Below are 20,895 nucleotides of genomic sequence, written 5' to 3' on the forward strand. Positions count from 1 at the left end.
TTGCTCTGTTCTTCGAGTAAGGGGTCTCCACCTTGCTACCCAGATGTTAACAAATATTAATATTTGCATATTTTAGGAACAAAAATGTAGGTTAAATATAAGAATCCTTTATTTTAATCCCTGCCCAATCCTATTCTGTTCACCCTTTCTCCAGAGGCAAGCACACCTGTGATTTTAAGGATAAGTTTTATACCTTTAGCATGAACATTCACCCACATTCACAGGGCCCAAGACCATCCACCTGACGGCACCCCCATATACATTGTTTTTAAGGGGTAGATTAATTTTGTGTTTTCCCAGGTGCCACAGAACCCCTCCTCCCTCCACCCAGGGTCCCACGGAATACCTCTTCCTCCATCCACCCAGGGTGCCATGGAACACCTCCTTCCTCCTTCACCCAGGACCCCAAGGAACCCCTCTTCCTCCATCCATGCAGGAACCCAGGGAACACCTCTTCCCTCCCTCCCTCCAGGCTCCCAAGGAACCCCTCCTCCTCCATCCATGCAGGAACCCAGGGAATACCTCTTCCTCCCTCCCTCCAGGCTCCCAAGGAATACCTGCTCCTCCATCCACGTCCCAAGGTGCACCTAATTGAGGCATGGTTGGAGACTCCTGGATACCTGTTTTAAATCTTAAAAGGTGAGGGTTTTGCACACATGAATCAAAGGAAGACCTTTATTTGCTTAAGAACCAGTAACTTTATTTGAAGAAATGGTAAAACATGAACATATAAACTGAAGTGCCCGTTCTGCAAGGGCAATCTGGCAGTAGGCATGCTGGGCACGGTGGCCAGGGGACGTCACCCCAGGGCTATCCGTCAGGCAGTCCAGGCTCAGTTCTTCTTGCTGCCATCCAGGGTGAGCGCGTCGAAGAGGTACTCTGCCAGGCCAGAGGCTGGGGCTCCCAGCTTGCGCAGCTGGGTGATATGGTCCCCCAACTCTTTGATGAACTTCACCTGTTCGTGCAGGCAGTGACTCTCCAGGAATTCGCACAGGTGGGCGTCCTTCTTGTCGATGGCCAGGTTGTGCAGGTTGAGCAGGCTCTGGTTCACTCTCTTCGCCAGGAGCATGGCGAACTCCATGGCCATCAGGCTGCTTTCCCATTGCTCCTGCTGTGGCCTGTGGATGTTCTCCAGCAGGACTTGGCCCCCGCGCTGGTTCTGCAGCCACATCAGCCTCTCAGCCTGCTCCCTCTTCTTGAGAGACCGCCTCCGGAAGTACTGGGTGCAGCCATTCAGGGCCACTTCGTGGCTTTGAAAGTAGAAGGCAATGGATGTGTACACGTAGGCTGCGTAGAGCTCCAGGTTGATTTGGTGGTTGACAGCGGCCTCGCATTCTGGGTGGTAGTTCTGGCGCACGTAGGAGGGCGGAGGATTCGCCATTTCTGGGGCCCGGGGGTACGTGGCCAGGTGAGAGAAGCGAGCTCAAGCGACCGACCGGCGGCAAGCCCTCAGCCCTTAGCCGTTAGCCGTTGGCGGTGGGCGGTTGGCTCTGAGGGGGCTACAAGTGACCGTTGCTCAAGAGCGTTGGGGGCGGGGCGGGGAGGATCCGTTACAGGGGGGCGTGAGGGGGGCCCGAGGAGGCTGACAGCACTTTACTTTTCCAGACTCCACCCCGTCTCTGGGTGAGGAGGGCGTCTCAGTGCTGGGCCCCTGGTGTATATGATATTTTAAAACGTCATTCATGAAGGAAGGGCAACTGCTGTCCGTAAATCAACTGCACTTGATTTCTTTGCGCCACTTATTTGAGTATTGTCCTAATGAGACGGTTTCGTTAATCATGGTCCTTTCGCGGTATCATTGGTCACTTTAATATCACACAGCTTTGAATGGCGTCAGCATCCGTACCGATGATTCCCATAGCCTGACTCAGTTCCTCGACCTTATGACTCCACTTTCTCCTTTTCATCGTCAAGCTCACACTTCTCTGTCGGCAGAGCACGGCCTCCGAAATCCCACCGACTCCTTCTGCCTCTCCATCTTTACTCTTTGGAACTCGCTCGTCACCCCCTGTATTCTGTCTCTTCTCTTAATCGTTCCGCACAGCCCGAGAAACACTCCTTCTGCCCCGTCTGCACCCCAATACGGACAGTTTCAGTGATCTCAACACGGACATCCTGCATTGTTCACCCATTTCACCTGGCTTGCGAATTTCTTTCCCGTGCACACGTCAGTTTTCTCTGGCAAGAAACAGAAAATGTAGGTGCATTCTTAGAGAAAGCACTTATTAACGTGCATGTACTCATCCCCTCCGACCTCATTTGTACTGTAAGCCTTTGATTGTGTTCTAAGGAATGAGCCACCGTGGTTGGGAATCTCAATTTCCTTTCGTTCACTCATTCATTCACAAATATTTATTGATTATCTAAAATGGTCGAGAATTTGGGCGTATATTAGTAACAAAGACAGCCAAAGTCTTTGGCATTTGTATTCTAGTGGAGAAACAGATCAAAACAGAAAGAAACATAAAACTGGCATTTTTATCCCCTTATTGTCCCAAGTAAATACGCACAAGATATTACATATGTTTATGGAAATTAAAAATAGTAAACATATTAGAATTCAAAGATATTAGAATTCATAACACATAAGACAAACCTAGGTATTTATCACTTATTTATGCATTAATTCAATAAGCACTTATATACTGCAAATGTATGTTGGACAGTATGATTCTGGAAATACGCAGAAGAATCAAATGCGGTCTCTGTTCTCAAGGTACAAGATGGAGTAACAGAATATTATAAGTGTTCTCAGATGGTTTTAAAGTTATGAATAGAGGACCTATTTTCAATTAAGGTTTTATTCCCAGGGTTTTGATTAATACCTTTTTGAGGTGTCTCTTTCTCTTTGGAAGTTAATTTTACTTTTAAAATTTATTTATTTATGTTTTGTTTTATAATTTTCACCTAAAGTATGTTTTTATTGACTTTAGAGAGTGGATGAGAGAGAGACAGAACGAGAGAGAGAGAGACAGAGAGAGAGAGAGACAGAGAGAGAGAGAGAGAGAGAGAGAGAGAAACACTGATGTGAGAGAGGAAAACATCAGTTGGTTATCTGTCATATGCTCCCAACCTGAGAGCAAACCTGCAACCTAGGTGTGTGCCCTGACCAGGAATTGAACCCGTGACCTTTCAGTGCACAGGACAACGCTCCAACAAACTGAACCACACCGGCCAGGGTAGATGCTTATGGCACTTTATAATCAGTGTTTGTGAAGAAAATCAAGGACCAAATATTGAATGACACAATGCAAACTCATCTAATCACTTTAGACACATGTAATTGTTTAATCTTTAAAATAACTGAATAATAACTTGTCTGTTGGATAACTTCATTGTAATTATAGAAGCATACACTAGACATAGAAAATAACTACATGATCAGTTTCTCAATGAAGTAAAAATTTAATCTGTATTTCCTTACACCATTGTTTAAATATAATTGTAGACTTTCGAAATTCCCTTGGGAGATTTCATTGCCGATCTCACTATAAGAATCTATTTAAATAGAAGAAATCTTAATTTTGTAGACTACTTATCATTATGTTCCTAGATTATTGAATAATTTATCCCTAGAATTTTACTCTGCCCAATGTTTAAAAACTCAGTTTCCTAAGTGAAATCAATAAACAAACATAGGCTGGGACCTCAAAATTCCGTGAAGGAAATATACATATGTATAAACAAAGGCATTCCTTCCAGGTTTTCTTTAATGAGAAATATAAAACTAAATATGAACACATAATGAATATAGGACTAAAACTTTATTTTAAATTTTTGTGGTCAGGTTTTATACTGTATTAGAGGCCCAGTGCATGAAAGTGGGGGGTCCCTCAGCCAGGCCTGTGCCCCCTCACAGTCCGGGAGTCCTCAGGGGATGTCCTACTGACAGCTTAGGCCCACTCCCCACAGGGCCTAATGTACATCCAGCTTTGTGCTGAATGATTGCAGCAGACATTGACTTTAATCTCAAGTCCCCGAGAGTCTGTTTCAGTTCACTTTGCTCACCAAGAGAATATATATGGGACCAATATAAAATTAATTGTTAATGAGTTGATAATAGAATGCATATTAATGTATTTGTTTTGAAATACTCATGCATTCAATAATATTTTATTTTAAATATTTCCTATTGCCACAGATACAGAGGTTGCTACAGAAGTTCTAATACCTTTTCCTACATAACAATTATGTTTAGGGAGAATATATTTGGTGCAATTATGCTAGTTAAAATTAAAGATCCAAAATATCTTGGTTGAAGCTGTAGATTTTTGTTTCACTGAAATCAAGTGTATGTTTTTTCAAACACGTTAGGCAAAACTCATAACCCTTTGAAAACTTTTCTGATTCCATGCCTTACTCTCATATTGACCCAGAGACTTAATAGAATAAGCTTATGTTTTATGCAATCACTTTCCTTCATGATTTGACATGAGTAATTTTCTCTCATTTTAATTTTCTAAACTTTTCTTCTACACTCTCAGTTGCTTACTTGCTGACTTCCTCATTCATAAAAATATCATTACCTCACTAGCCAAGGTTAAAACTCAGTGAAAAACACAACTTGTATAACATTAAGTTTTGTGTTCTGTTTTCTGGGTGTTATTCACATTTCTTACCTTCCCTCTGAGCTTTTCATTTTTCAGTTTTTGCTCATACTTTAAAAACAAACAGTGTCCTTGTGATTTATTTCCTTGAAGGCTTTTGCCATTTACAAAAATAAATCTCTCAATATTTAAGGTCAGTTAACCGTATTTAGGGAATTTCAAATTCCTAGGAAATATCTGATTATTTAATAGCTTTCTGCCAAAACGGTTTTAAACCTCATTTATTTCAAGTGAATCAATGAGTTGGGCCATATTCTTTTTTTGTTGTTGTTGTTAATCCTCACCTGAGGATAGCTTTCTACTATTTATTGGAGAGTGGAAGGGAGAAGGAAAGAGAGAGAGAGACATCAATGTGAGAGAAACACATAAATTGGTTCCTTCCCACAGAAGTCCCGGCAGGGGCTGAGAACCAAACCTATAACCCAGGTAGGTGCCCTTGACTGGGAATTGAACCTGTGACCCTTTGGTGTGCAGGCCAACTCTCCAACCACTGAGCCACACTGACCAGGGCAATATTCTTTAGGTAGAATGTTAAGATTTTGTTTTTGCTTTTGTGGATGGTGCTTTCAAGTTCTGATTTCTTACACGACAAACATTTCATGAAGAAAGGCTTATTAATCAGTCAAGTGCTGTCAGCTGTATGAATTGCTTCTCTATTAGTAATGTTATCCCTTGATTTTGTCTAGCCAGAAAAGTGCTGATTCTTAAAAACCATTGATAGTGGTATGAATTTATACAGTATATCTATGTATGTGCACACACACACACACACACACACACACACACACACAATAAGAAGAGGGATTGAGTGCAAAGACAAAACCTAACATTCCTTGAAGAACATGGATCGAAGATAAGTTATGGAGTATCAGGTGTATTTGGTGAGGCCACAGGTAGCCCACTTGAAAGCAAGAGGCTGTTGAAGCTGGAAATTGAGGGAAAGAGAACTAGTGAAAAGAATTCTTGAAGGATAATACCCTCCCTTTGGTCATTTGTGTGTAAAGCCCCTGGCTTGGAGTAAAGGGGGAAGCTGTGCTGAGAGCAGCTTCTGGTGGCAGGGAATATTATTTTCTTGTACATGTAGCTATTGAAACATAGCTCATCTTAGCTGTCAAAGGTTAAAACCAAGAATGATAACTGGAAATGTCAGTAAGATGTCCAAAATAATTTACAATTGCTTCTCTTGGTGTGTATATGAATCATTGAAAGACCATGTGAAATGCAGACTCTTGGCTCCATATTTAGAAAATTTTAAAGTATATATGGAGAAAAGGATTCCACACATTTGCATTTTAAAGGAACTAGTTTCTTTCTGGTATGCTTAATAGCTATTCTATGTTGATCCATCACAATGCAATATACATTAAAAAAAAAACCCTAAATTTGGTGGAGAATTTTAGATTTAGAGAACAGTTGTAAAGATAGTACAAAGAGTCTCCATGTACTCAAACCTTCTTCTGCTAATGTTATCTTACATAGTACATGTGATAAAACTAAAAAAAAAAAAATGTTGATATATTACTTTTAATTAAACTCCAGGCTTTATTCAGATATGTAGATTATTTTTTACAATAATGTATTTTTTTCTATTTCAGAATTCAATTTAGTGTTTCATATTAAATTTAGTTGTCATATTTCTTTATTTTTCTGAGGTCTTTAAGAGGTTTTTAGCTTTTCCTTGTTTCCCATGCCCTATATATTTTGGAGCAGTATTGGTCAAATATTTTGTAGAATGTCCACAAATTTGGGTTTATTAGGATTTTCTCATGATTAGACTGGGTTCTTGGTTTTGGAGAAGAACACCATAGAGGTAAAGTGTCCTTCTCATCACATTTTATCTGGGGGTACATGATACCAATGTGGTAAAGTCTGTTGAATTTCTTCACTGTAAAATTACTGTTCTTCTCTTTCCCATAATCTATCATTTGGAATTCAGCCAAGACTTAAAGGAGGGTGTTTAGCCCCACTTCCTGGAGAAAGGAATATCTACATCTATTATATGACATTTATTTTTTAAAAATATATTTTTAAATTTATTTCAGAAAGTAAGGGGGAGAGAGAGAGATCAATGATGAGAAAGAATGATTGATCAGCTGCCTCCTGTACACCCCACACTGGTGATTGATCCCGCAACTGGGGAATGTGCCCTGACCGGGAATTGAACTGTGACCTCCTGGTTCATAGGTCGACACTCAACCACTGAGCAACACCAGCCAGGAATATATGACATTCTTTATAAGAAATATTTATAACTTCTTCCCTATTTATTTGTGATTTCAATTATATCAGTAGGGACTCATGGATATTTTATATTGTGCTATAACTTTAAGATTTATTAATTTTGTTGCTCACATTGTTTTAGCTTAGGCTAGCAGGTACTCCTTCAGTTTGGCTCCTCTGTTCCTTCGATCTGACTCCATCCTTTTTTTTTTTTTTTTTAGCAGTTTCATATTGATTGCTAGAATTAGTCATTTCTCCAAGGATGTCTGGGTTTTTATTTGTTTTTGTTATTTTGGAGGCTATTTAAAAACGAAGGTATGGGCACTGGATGTGCTTGTTGTTACTTGGGTGTCAGCGTTTCTAGTCTATGAGAAGACAGAACTATGAAATATATGCGTGTGTACTAACCAATAAATACATACATCCTACCTAATAAAATAGTAATTTGCAAATTAACTATCACTCTGCTACACCCACAAGCCACGCCAACCAGCCAATCAGAAGCGAATATGCAAATTAACCCAACCAAGATGGCTGTGGCCACTGAGCGAGCAGGAGGCCTGGGTTTCCCCAGCAATGGAGGAAGCCAAGCTTTCTGCACACCGTGGGGGGCCCAGGCCTACACTCAAGGCTACAAAGTTTAAATTATAGAAGATAAATAAATCCCAACAAAAATGGCTGTGACTATGGGGCAAGCAGGAGGATTGGCTCCGCTCAAGGCTACAAAGTTTCAATTATATAAGATAAATAAATCCCAGGGCCTCCTCTTGGGTCACCAGGGAGTGTGGCCGGCCTGCAAACCACCACAGGCCCCTCGCCCAGGCTGCCCCATGCACCAAGGGAACCCCCACCCTGATCCGGGACACCCTTCAGGGCAAACCAGCTGGCCCTCACCCGTGCAGCAGGCCTCTATCCTATCTAATAAAAGAGTAATATGCAAATTGACCATCACTCCCATACACAAGCTGACTGCCCCCATGTGGTCAAAGATGGCTGCCCCCATGTGGACACAAGATGGCCACCACAAGATGGCCAGCAGGGGAGGGCAGTTAGGGGTGACCAGGCCAGCAGAGGAGGGAGGTTGGGGGCAACCGGGCCTGCAGGGAAGGGCAGTTGGGGGGAACCAGGCCTACAGGGGAGGGCAGTTAGGGGCAAACAGGCTGGCAGGGGAGCAGTTAGGCATCAATCAGGCTGTCAGGGGAGTGATTAGGGGGTGATCAGGCTGGCAGGCAGAAGCGGTTAGGGGCAATCAGGAAGGCAGGCAGGTGAGCAGTTGGGAGCCAGCAGTCCTGGATTGTGAGAGGGATGTCCGACTGCCTGTAAGATCGGGCCTAAACAGGCAGTTGGACATCCCTCGAGGGGTCCCAGATTGCAGAGGGTGCAGGCTGGGCTAAGGGACACACACCCCCGTGCATGAATTTCATGCACTGGGCCTCTAGTAGCTATAATAATTTCTTTCCATAGGTCTGCCTCTATACATATTAAACTAAATAAGAGTTCATACTAATGTATAAGACTCTAATCCAGTATCACACAGTTTATTCTTGCCTTATCCCTTGCTTATTTCTAATGTTTACTGGCAGTAAGAATCTGACTCACATTATTTACCATTTATTTATTATTTGTTCAATCCTAGTATAAATGTAGTTTCATATTTTTTTATTATAATGATGAAAACATATAACATACAATTTTCCATTATAGCTCACATACAATATTATTCTGTATTAGTTTCAGGTGCACAACATAGTTGTTACACAATCATATACTTTACAGAGTGGTCCTCCTAATATTTCAAGTACGCTCCCCCTCTGGCCCGTACATAAATATTAGAATATTATTTTTTTTCATCTATTGACCTCTCTCTGGTCACTCCCACCCCCCAGCAAATGCCCTCACCTAGTGACTGTGTTCATTGGTAATGCTTATATGCATACATACAAGTCCTTTGGTTGATCTCTTACCACCCCCCCCCACCTTCCCTCTGAGGTTTGACAGTCAGTTCAATGCTTCTCTGTCTCTGGATCTATTTTTGTTCATCAGTTTATGTTGCTCACTATATTCCACAAATGAGTGAGATCATGTGGTATTTATCTTTCTCTGACTGGCTTATTTTGCTTAGCATAATGCTCTCCAGACCCATCCATGCTATTGCAAATGGCAAGAGTTCCTTCTTTTTTATAGCAGTGTAGTATTCCATTGTGTCGATGTACCACAGTTTTTTAATCCACTCATCTGCTGATGGGCACTTAGGTTGTTTCCAAATCTTGGCTATTGTAAATTGTGCTACTATGAACATAGGGATGCTTATGTCCTTTCTGATAGGTGTTTCTGATTTCCTGGTATATATTCCTAGAAGTGGGATTACTGGGTCAAATGGGAGTTCCATTTTTAGTTTTTTGAGGAAACTCCATACTGTTTTCCACAGTGGCTGCACCAGTCTGCATTCCCACAGGAGTGCACAAGTGTTCCTTTTTTGTCCATTTCCTTGCCAGCACTTGTTATTTGTTGATTTGTTGTTGATAGCCATTCTGACAGGTGTGAGGTGGTTCCTCATTGTTGTTTTCATTTGCATCTCTTGGATGATTAGTGACTTTGAGCATGTTTTCATATGTCTCTTGGCCTTCTATATGTTCTCTCTTGGAAAGTGTCTATTTAGGTCCTTTGTCCATTTTTTTATTGGATTGTTTATCTTCCTTTTGTTAAGTTTTATGAGTTCCCTGTAAATTTTGGAGATTAAACCATATTGGAGATAACATTGGCAAAGATGTTCTCCCATGCAGTGGGCTTTCTTGTTTTGTTGATGGTTTCTTTTGTTTTGCAGAAGCTTTTTCTTTTGATGTAGTCCCACTTGTTTATTATCTCCTTAATTTCCATTGCCCTAGGAGCTGTATTGGTAAAGATATTGCTATGACAAATGTCTGATATTTTGCTCCCTGTGGTGTGCTCTAAGGTTTTTATGGTTTCCCATGTTACATTTAAGTCCTTTATCCATTTTGAGTTTATTTTTGTGTATGATGTAAGTTGGTGGTCAAGTTTCATTTTTTTGCATGTATCTGTCCAATTTTCCCAACAACATTTATTGAAGATACTCTCTAGACTCGATTGTATGCTCCTGCCTCCTTTGTCAAATATTAATTGAGCATACAGGCTTTGGCCAATTTCTGAGTTCTTTGTTCTGTTCCATTGGTCTATATGTCTGTTCTTATGCGAGTACCAGCCAGTTTTGAGAACAGTGGCTTTGTAGTATAGCTTGATATCTGGTATGGAGATTCCTCCTACTTTGTTATTCTCAGTATTGCTGTGGCTATTTGGGATCTTTTTTTATTCCAGATGAATTTTTGGATAGTTTGTTCTAGGACTGTGAAATATGCCATTGGTATTTTAATGGGGATTGCATTGAATCTATAGATTGCTTTGGGTAGTATGGACATTTTAATGATGTTGATTCTTTCAATTCTTGAACATAGAATGTTCTTCCATTTGTTTGTCCTCCTCTATCTTTTTTTCAATGCCCTGTAGTTTTCTGGGCGCAGGTCTTTTACCTTCTTAGTTAAGTTTATTCGTAGGTATCTTAATTTTTTATTGCAATGGTAAATGGGATTGCTTTTTCATTTTCTCTTTCTGTGAGTTCATTATTGGTGTATAAAAAAGCCATTGATTTCCAGGTGTTAATTTTGTATCCTGCTACCGTGTTTCCCCGAAAATAATACATCCTCCTAAAATAAGACCTACTTACTGGTTTCCTTCTGAGTGAAATATAAGGCATCCCCCGAAAATAAGGCCCACAGGCTCTGTCTCAGAATGAAAATTGATTTACCATAAATTAGTCACTAGGGCCGCCCCGACTGGCATTTAGCAACCAGTGACGTTATGCGGAGTCCTGACGTCACTGCTGTATGGAGGCAGAGCGGAGGTCAGAGTGAGCGGTGAGCGCAGGGCGGGAGAGTGGAGGAGACTTTCGCAGATGCGTGTAGAAGAATAGGAGGATTAGAGCGGACGGGACACGGCGAAGGTGGTGAGTGCTGGTCTGTCTCTGGTGACACTACCTGATGCTCGTGGCCGCCTTCATGATGACTGAATGTTCTCAGTCAGTGGCAGACCCTGCTCCAGCCCAGATCCAGGCCCCAGCAAGCCCAGTGACAGTCCCCAGGCAGACCCCAGGGGGTAAATGTCTTATAAAGGGGTAGGGGGGATATCTGGTGAAGGTGTTCAGTGGCACAGGGGTGGGGGGAGGTGGATCACTTAAAATGACACAGGAGGATCAGAGGGGACAATCAAAATGACACAGGAGGATCAAAAGGGGTTACTAAAATGGTAATTCCCCCTCTGATTCTCCTGTGCCATTTTGATTCCCCCCTCTGATTTCCCCTGTGTCATTTTGAGTGATCCTCCTCCCCCCACCTTGATACCCCAATTCCTTTTTTTTTACCCCTAGAAATGAGCACAAAAAGAAAAAGCTACTCCGTGGAGTACAAGAAAGGAATCGTGGAAGACTCTTGGGGCCAAAATCTTACTGCTTTCTGCAAAGAGAAGATGTCGAGTATCTGATTGGTCTGAAAATGGCGAGCAGAGTATGCTAACCTCATTGAACAAGTGGACAAGGGAAATGCTAAAAAGCACAAGTGTGGATCAGGTCGGCAACCATTATTTTCCGAGCTGGAAGACCTGATCTGTGAATGGGTTGTTGACAGGAGAGCAAAGGCTTTGGTTGTGAATAGGGCTCAGATTCAAGAATTTGCCCTTGCAATGGCACCACTGTTTGACATAGCCCCCGAAGACTTCAAAGCATCACAACACTGGCTGGATAATTTCCTTCAGCGAAGTGAACTGTCTTTAAGAAGATCTACAACATTGTTTAGGTTGGAAGATACTCAAGTTATCAAGCGAGCACTTGCATTCAAGTTTTTTATTGATGATGCTGACTTCTCTAAATACAATCTCTCCAACATGATTGCTATGGATGAAACTGCAGTGTTTATGGGCCAATCATCTCAAACAACAATTGAACAGCGGAGTGCCTCCTTAGCTTACATTCCCTCCACTGCTTATGAAAGTGCACGTGTTTCCTGTATTTTGGTAATTCGTCTGGATGCCACTAAAATCCCACCTTTAATCATTTCTAAGGGCAAGAAGGAAAAGATTGAACGTGTTTTGGGCGTTTTTATTCTTGAAACTGAAAAAGCCTGGGCCACACAAGCAGTTATAAGGAAGTGGGTCTATTTAATGCTGCCGCTTGTTATGCGAGGGAGCCAAAGAGGTCTGCTAGTCTGGGATGCAGGCAGCACTCACCGCGCTAAAGACATGAAGACATTTCTTCACGAAAGAAAAATAGATCAGATAATGATTCCCGCAGGAATGACGGCCTATCTCCAGACTCTTGATATTGCAATAAACAAGCCATTCCAAGACAATTTGCGCATGGAAATTAATGACTACATTGAAAATAGAATGGAGAGAAATCAGCGGGGAAACTTTGTGAAACCTAAACTGCAAGACGTTGTGACTTGGGTGAAGAATTCATGGGAGAAAATCACTGACAGTTGCATTGCAAATGCACTGCGAGCAGGCTACCTTGACAAGAAATACTCATTTAAAGACAGTGCTATTGCTAAACATGAGAGATTTGGTCCACTGATTCTGAAAGAAATGGAGTCACAAGAAATTCACCAGGAAATTCAGGAATTGGATTGTTATGATGATGTTCCAGAAGATGATGACATGATTGTCATTGAATAAATGAGTAAATTCTTGATACTGTAGGATTCAGTTTGTCTGTTTTGTGTTGACAACTATCGTACTACCGTACCGTATACACGTAATAAATTTCCTTTATTTTCATTTAACAATAAATGTGTACCCTGTTCTTCTTCATAGAAACATAAGACATCCCCTGAAAATAAGACCTAGCGTGTCTTTGGGGGCAAAAATTAATATAAGACACTGTCTTATTTTCGGGGAAACACGGTACATTGCCAAATTTATTTATTAAGTCTAATAGTTTTTTATTGAGTCTTTAGGGTTTTCTATGTACAATATCATGTCATCTGTGAATTAGTTTCATGTTTTTAACCAAACATAACCTGATTAAACGTATTTGTTATCTGAAATTTTATTTATATGCAGTTAGTTTTTTGTTTGCTCTTACATTTTCCAATAAACATATTTTAAAAGTTACTTATGGCCCCCCTTTTTACCTACCCCCTTCCATATAGTTATATCATATATTGGTAATAAAGTTAGATACATTATTTACAGCCTGCATTCCATCATTAGATACCCTGATTTTGTTGTTCTTAATCCTCACTGGAGGATTTTTTTCCCCCACTGATTTTAGAGAGAGTGGAAGGGAAGGAGTAGGGGAGAGAGGAGAGAGAGAAACATCAATGTGAGAGAGCCACATCAATTGGTTGCCTTCTGCATGTGCCCCAACTGGGACGGGGAACCTGCAACCTAGGTAAGGTAAATGCTCTTGTCCAAAATCAATCCTGTGACCCTTTGGTTTAGGGGCCAACTCTCTAGCCACGGTGGCACACCAAAAGGGCTGATTTTTCTTAAATATACACATTAAATTCACCCTATGATGTACTGTTCTGAGTTTTGACAAATGGGTAGTCATGTATCTTCCATCCAGTGCCATACAAATCAGTTTTATCACCCTAAAATATTTCCTATATGTTCCTTTGTATCATTCCTTCCCAACCTCTGACAAATACTGATTTGTTTTCCATCTTTGCCATTTTTCCTGACAAGAATGTCAAGTAAAAAGAATCATACAATATGTAGGTTTTTAGATCTGGCATCTTTGACTCAGCAACATGCATTTAAGATTCATTTATGTTGTTTGAATCAATAGTTTCTTCCATCTTATCACTGAAAAGTATCCATCAACTCAAATACCAACCTTGTTTATCCATTCACCTGTGAAGGACAATTTGATTATTTCCAGTTTGAGACAATTATGCAAAAAGCTGCTATGTTAATAGTATGTTTAGGTCTATAGGAAATTTCCTAACTCTCTTCCCACATAGCTGTATCATTTTACATTACTTCTAGCAAAGAAGTGAATGCCTGTTGCACTAAATCTTCATCAGATTTTCATTTTCTGGATTTTAGCTATTCTAGTAGGTATGTAGTGATATGTCATTATGGTTTTACTTGTATTTCCTTAATGGCAGTTGATGCTGAACATATTTTCCTATGCTTATTTGCTATTTGTATATCTTCTTTGGTGAAAATGTATATTTCCATATATATATATTTATACACACACACACACACACTAGTGGCCCGGTGCATGAAATTCATGCACATTAAAAGGGGATTAATTGGAGGAAATAATTAATATTGCTATTTGCCCTTTCTCTATAATAGAAGTGTTAGAGATGAAAGAAAATTAGTAAAATGTATATGAAAACCTTCCTCCTGTCAGAGTCTGGGGCACACCAAGGGACCCAGAGTCAAGTCCCTGCCCACCCACATGTGCCTCAAAATTGCGTGAGACCCAGACCTGGCTGCCCCTCCCCCCATTGGGCTAGATCCAGACCCAGCCAGTCCCACCCTTGTCAAGCCCCGCTGGGCAGGGGACATAGCCTCAGGTCCCCCGGCCAGGTGCCAGGATGGGGGGGCGTGGCCTGAGGTCCCCCAGCCTAGACCTGGGTGGCGGGCATGTATTGAGGTCCACCGTCAAGCCCATCCAGGTGTGGGACACGGCCGGAGATCCCCTGTCAAGCCCTGCTGGGTGGGAGGCATGGCTTGAGGTCCCCCGTTAAGCCCCGCCAGGTCAGGGGGGTGCAGCCTCAGGTCCCCTGGCCTGGCCCCGGGAGAAGGGCACAGCCTCAGTTCCCCTGTCAAGCCCCACCGGCAAGGGGGTGCAGCCTCATGTCCCCATCAATCACCATTGGGCGGGGTCGCAGCCTGAGTTCCCCCGACCCAGCACTGGGGGTATACCTTGAGGTCCCACATCCAGCCATGCTGGGTGGGGAGCACTGCCTGAGGTCCCCTATCAAGCCCCGCCAGGCAGGGGCGTGCAGCCTCAGGTCCCCTGGCCCAGTGCTGGGGCAGGGTTGCGGCCTGAGGTCCCCTGTCAAGCCCCACCTGGTGGGGGGTCATGGCTTGATATCCCCTGTCAAGCCCTGCTGGGTGGGGGCTGGGGCCTGCGGTCCCCTGTCAAGCCCAATGGGTGTGGGAAAGGGCATAGCCTCAGGTCCCTGCTGATTGCTTGTTAAGGCTCCTAATGGGAACTTGGCCTCAGCTGTGGGTGCAGCCATCGTTGTGATGGAGTGATGGTTAATTAGCATATTCTCTCTTTATTAGATCGGATATATATATGTATATATATATATATGTATATATGTGTATATATATATATGCAAAAGTAGGCTTACAGTTGAAAAAGAAAATAATACAGTAATTAGTAGATAATAACAGAAGAGTAAACTCTGTGTTTTGCACACTCATAACTGTAAACCTGCTTTTGCCCAGCCCTGTATTTAAATTAGATTTTCTTTCTTTTTTAAAAAAATTAATCTTTATTGTAGAAATTATCATAGATGTTCCCTTTTTTCCGCATTAACCCCTTCTACCATGCCCCCCACCCCAGGCTTTCACCAAATTGTTGTCTGTGTCCATGAGCTACGCATATATGCATATAAGTTCTTTAGTTAATCTCTTCCCACCAACACCCCCTTCCCTCTGAGATTCCACAGTCTATTCCATGCTTCTATGTCTCTGGATCTATTTTGTTCATCAGTTTATTTTATTCTTTAGATTCTATATATGAGTGAGATCACGTGATATTTATATTTTTCTGACTGGCTTATTTCTCTTAGCTTAATACTCTCCAGGTCCCTCCATGCTATCTCAATGCATAAGTGAACCTTCTTTTTTAGAGCTGAATAGTATTCCATGGGTAAATTTACCACAGTCTTTTTATCCACTCATCTACTGTTGGGCACTTGGGCTGTTTCCAGATCATAGCTATTGTAAATTGTGCTGCTATGAACATAGAGGTGCCTATATTCTTTCTGATTGGTGTTTTATAATCAAAACAGCCTGGTGCTGGCACAAGAACAGGCATATCGATCAATAGAACAGAACAGAGAACCAAGGCATTGACCCAAGCCATTATGTTCAATTAATATTTGAAAAGGAGGCAAGAGCATACAATGGAGTCAAGACAGTCTCTTCAATAAATGGAGTTGAGAAAATTGGACAGGTACATACAAAAAAAGGAGGAGGAGGAGGTAGAGGAGGAGGAAGAGGACAAGAAGAAGAAGACGAAGAAAGAAAAAGAAGAAACAACTAGACCACCAACTTACACCATACACAATAATAAACTCAAAATGAATAAAATACTTAAATGTAAGCTGTGAAACAATAAAAATCCTAGAAGAAATGATAGGCAGCAAAATCTCAGACATCTTATGTAGCAATATGTATGCTGATACCTCTCTTAGGGCAACAGAAACAAAGGAGAAAATAGACAAGTGGGACTACATCAAATTAAAAATATCCTGCACTACAAAAGAAACCATCAACGAAATGAAAGGGAGCCCACTGTATTGGAGAATATATTTGCCAGTGATACATCTGATAAGGAGTTAATAGCCAAAATATATAAGGAACTCATACAACTTAACAAGAGGAGACAAACAATCCAATTAAATTAGATTGTTTTCTTATTGTTCAGTTTTAAAAGTTCTTTATATATTCCAGATATGAGTCCTTGGTACAATATACTCTTTGGAACAGTGAAAAACTCAAGTGGGCACATGGCACAAAAGAAAACAAATTTAATGAATAATCAAATGGGAAATTTGGAAATTACCCAAATGAACTTTAGGATATTTTAGATAAGTGAATATTCATATTAGCAGGCTAGTTATAGTATGATTAAGAGCATGGTTGGAGTATTGGCTCTTGAATTTAGTGCAAGTTTATAGAATTTCTCCAAATAAATTAGGTAATAATATAATCATATCATGAAATCTACTAAATATCTTGAGTCTTTAAAGCACATTCTTGAGTCAATAAATGAAAATATTTGTGAGAGGTAAGTAGAACCCCATGACTTTTGTTTCCCCTATATGCATTGACTCTATTTTCTGATTATAATTATGCTGTACAAAATTTCAATATTATACTGGGTGCTAATTCTGTACCAGAGAACGTGCAAAATCGTGTTATATAGATTATCTTGATTTACACGTAATTCGTTTGTTTGACTTCATAAGAAATTTAGGAGGAATATGTCCTGTATCCAGTGTCCAAAGGAAGATCCAGAGGCAAAATAGGCATTTATCATGCCTCATTCACAAGGAGGAACCAAGGCATACTTGCTAATAATGGTAGAAAGCATTGTTTAGCTACATCTAACAAAGGAAATGATAAAATTTTCCTTGACAAGTTAGTAAACATGTTCAGAACACTGTATTCTGTAATGAAAATGATATGGTAAAAGAATAATCCATGTTGAATTTGTCTATATTTCAAATCTTCATAAAACAGCTTTTTCATAGGTATTGTAAGCATTACAACAGAGATAAAAATTTAACTGATATTATTTATGGAAAATCAAGGATTGCAGTTGGATTTATAGAGTAAAAAATATAAGCCTGTGACTTTAATTGCCGAATGCTTAAAAGGAAAATGTCTTAATTTTTAAGATCTAATCTTTTTTTTATCTTTCTTTTCTTCTTATAGGTCATGTTATGGCATCACTATTATTAAACTCAAGTTAATTTTTTAAGTTTAGGTTCTACTATAAGTTTGGAAAGCTAATATAATACTTTATCTCTTCCCTTTCATGTTTTTTTTTTTTTTTCTTTTTCAGCTGGTCACTAAAATCTTACTTATATTCCAGAGGAGGGAAAAATGGCGGCGGAATAGACAGACGTGTTCCGAGCCTTGTCCTGGAGCAGAAAGAAAGAACAGCTGAGGGTCGCACGAGGAGTGTTTGTTGGCAAGTTGGGGGACAGCTGAACTCCAGCAGAAGGTGGGGGACTGCTAGACGGGGTTCCCCTGACCTGGCAGCCCCCACTGCGGCTGGGTCCCCTCCTGGAGCTGCGGGCTTGGACGCGGAGTCTGCGCCATCTGGAACCGGAAAGTGGAGCTTATTGGAAGCCTGAGAATCCACATCTGCGGCACCCACGGAACAGCTGCGAGCCCCAGAACAACGCTCCCCAATTGGCGCAAACAAACGGGTTCAGAGGAGCTCTACACTCCACCAAGAAAAGGTCAGATTTCGCCTGGGATAAGGTGAGGTCTCTGGTCCTGGCGGGAGAGAGGAACGTGCGTTTTGCGGGAGCTGGAGGACCAGGAAAGTCTGTGCCTAGAAAAATCCGTGGCTGTTGGGGCTGGCGTGATCTGTGAATGTGGAAGGGGGTCCTCAGAGCTGCTAACAGAAGGACTCTCTAAAAAGCAAACTATTTTGATCTGACGTGCAGGGACACCCTAAGAACTTTAGGGGTGTGCTGGCTGCCTAGACTTACGTGCAGCCCCAGAGTGCGCACACTTGGGCTTTTTCCTCTTCAAATCCTCGCTTCTGCTTACTAAGCCCAATACATAGGATCACCCAGTTGTGGACACCCTGGGAGACTGCAGGGGAAAGTTGTTTTTCTGGAACCTGGGGATCGGAGCGGGGAGTGACCATCGGAGAGCCAGCTCTGAGGCAGCCCACTCCCACAAACCAGTAGTGAGTGCCACAGTGAAAGAAGGCTCTAACACTGCCTAGAGAGGCCATAGATAGACCCGGAAGTCAATCCAGAAACACTGCCACCCAGGGGCTGAATCACAAATTGACTCTTGTGTAATCAAAAAAAAAGAAATACGAGAAATTAAGACATACCGCCTGCTTAAAATCAGGACTAGCTTACAACACTGAAGAGCAGTGGAACTCAGGGAACTGCAATACTGTCCAGACTGAGAAACAGGCATGCCAAACAGAACAACGGAGGAAGTGAATGACCTTCACTATTCCACATTTTATTTTTATTTTTTATTTTTTTATTTTCATATTTTGCATCTTTTACTCAAGAAACTAATTTTTTTCTCTTTTTTCCTCACTTGACTTTACCTTTTTAATTATTACATTTTTATTTTCAATCCGTATTATTACTACTGCTATTTTATCTTTTTTTAAAAAAATATATTTTTTTTGGTATTTTACAGAGAGGAAAGGAGAGGGGTAGAAAGCTAGAAACATCGATGAGAGAGAAACATTGATCAGCTGCCTCCTGCACACCTCCCACTGGGGATGTGCCTGCAACCAAGGTAAATGCCCTTGACCGGAATCGAACCCGGGACCCTTCAGTCTGCAGGCCGACGCTCTATCACTGAGCCAATCCGGTTTCAGCATCTTTTTTTTTTTTAAAGTGTCATTTCATTTTCTCTTCATTTTATTTTGGGATTAGTGTTCTACATTCTATTTTTATCTTTCCTTTAGCATCGTTTTACTCTGTCTCAACTCTACCTTTATGCCATCACTCTCTTCCTAACCTTCCCCTTTTCGGTGTCCTGTTTATCTTACCCCTTTCCTGCTTTAGATTTTCCCTATTCTTTCTGTTTACCCCTTGTTAAAATTTCACCCTACTTACATATCTAATCTCTAATCCCCTGCTCCAAGTCCATACACACCTCTCTCTTCGCTGTCTTAACTATCCAAAAAATTGTTTTTCTCTCTGTCCTTTTGTTGTTGTTTGCTTGAATGTATATTATATTGAATTTTTATGCTTTTTTGTGAGATTGTTTTGCTTATTCTTCTTTTGTTTTTTTTTTTTTGTTTGTTTTGTTCTTCTGCTCTCCCATGCCTCACTCAATATTAGTTGGTGTTGTAGTTTGTATTAATCCCCGGGTGCTTGTTGCTGGCATTTGCTGGGATTAGTGATTGTTCTATTGGAGTATTATCCCCAATATATATAGTCTGTTCCCCTTTCTCTCTTAGTCTCTTTCTTGTCTCTCTTACTTTTTTTTTCTTTCCCTTTTCCCAATTTCATTTGACACTCCTTTTTCTTCTTCTTCTTCTTTCTTTCTTTTTCCTCTTCTTCTTTCTCTCCTATCCCCTAATTTGCCTTTCTCTGGTGGTCACCTTTATTGGAAGTTATTAATATCGTGAATACATTTCTGTTCAGTGCCTTGTGTGTTGTACCTGGTAGTGCTGTATTTTGTGCCTTTAAATCAACGCAGGAGAGAGAGAACTACATAACCAGACACCCAGAGAAGAGAGACCATGGGGAGACAAAGACACAGCCCACATATGAAAGAAAAGCAGGCATCACCAGAAAAGGAAGTAAACTTAATGGAGGCAAGCAACCTTCCAGAAAAAGAATTCAGAGAAATGGTCATAAGGTGGCTGAAAAGAATGGAAGATAAATTCGACAGTATGAGCAAGAACCAAGAGGAAATGAAGAAGAACCAAGAAGAAATGAAAAATGACATCACTGCTGTAAAGAACTCAATAGAAAGCATCAACAGTAGACTAGAAGAAGCAGAGGACCGCATCAGTGAGCTAGAAGACAAGATGGGAAAAAATACCCAAGTAGAGCAACTTCTAGAAAAAAAAATTAAAAGGCAGGAGGAGAGCCTAAGGGAACTTTGGGACAACATGAAACAAAACAACATCCGCATAATAGGGGTTCCAGAAGGAAAGGAAGCTGAGCCAGGAATAGAAAACCTCTTTGAAGAAATAATGACAGATAATTTCCCTGATATAGGGAAGAAAAACCCCACACAAATCCAAGAAGCTCACAGAGTCCCAAGCAAAATGAACTCCAAAAGACCGATGCCAAGGCACATTATGATTAAATTGGCAAACACCAATGACAAAGTAAGAATCTTAAAAGCGACAAGAGAGAGACAGAAAGTTACATACAAAGGAACCCCCATCAGACTAGCAACTGATTTCTCAACAGAAACTCATCAGGCCAGAAGGGAATGGAATGAAATATACAAAGACATGCAAAGAAAGGGTCTGAATCCAAGAATACTGTACCCAGCAAGGCTGTCAATCAAAATTGAAGGTGAAATCAGGAGCTTCACAGACAAAAAAAAACTAAGGGAATTTATTACC

At 41.0% G+C, this 20,895-nt stretch overlaps 1 protein-coding gene across 1 annotated transcript; it reads right to left on the reverse strand.

Annotated features, from left to right (window-relative positions):
- Positions 1-832: 832 nt before the first annotated feature.
- Positions 833-1,381, reverse strand: LOC308239573 (ferritin, mitochondrial-like; the record flags this gene model as incomplete). The annotated part of the gene is made up of 1 exon (XM_080652341.1): positions 833-1,381. One exon carries the CDS (start codon positions 1,379-1,381, stop codon positions 833-835), a length of 549 nt encoding a protein of 182 aa, XP_080508467.1.
- Positions 1,382-20,895: the final 19,514 nt, after the last annotated feature.

The sequence above is a fragment of the Plecotus auritus genome (genome assembly GCF_963455305.1).
Source record: "Plecotus auritus genome assembly, chromosome: X".
Lineage (NCBI taxonomy): Eukaryota > Metazoa > Chordata > Mammalia > Chiroptera > Vespertilionidae > Plecotus > Plecotus auritus.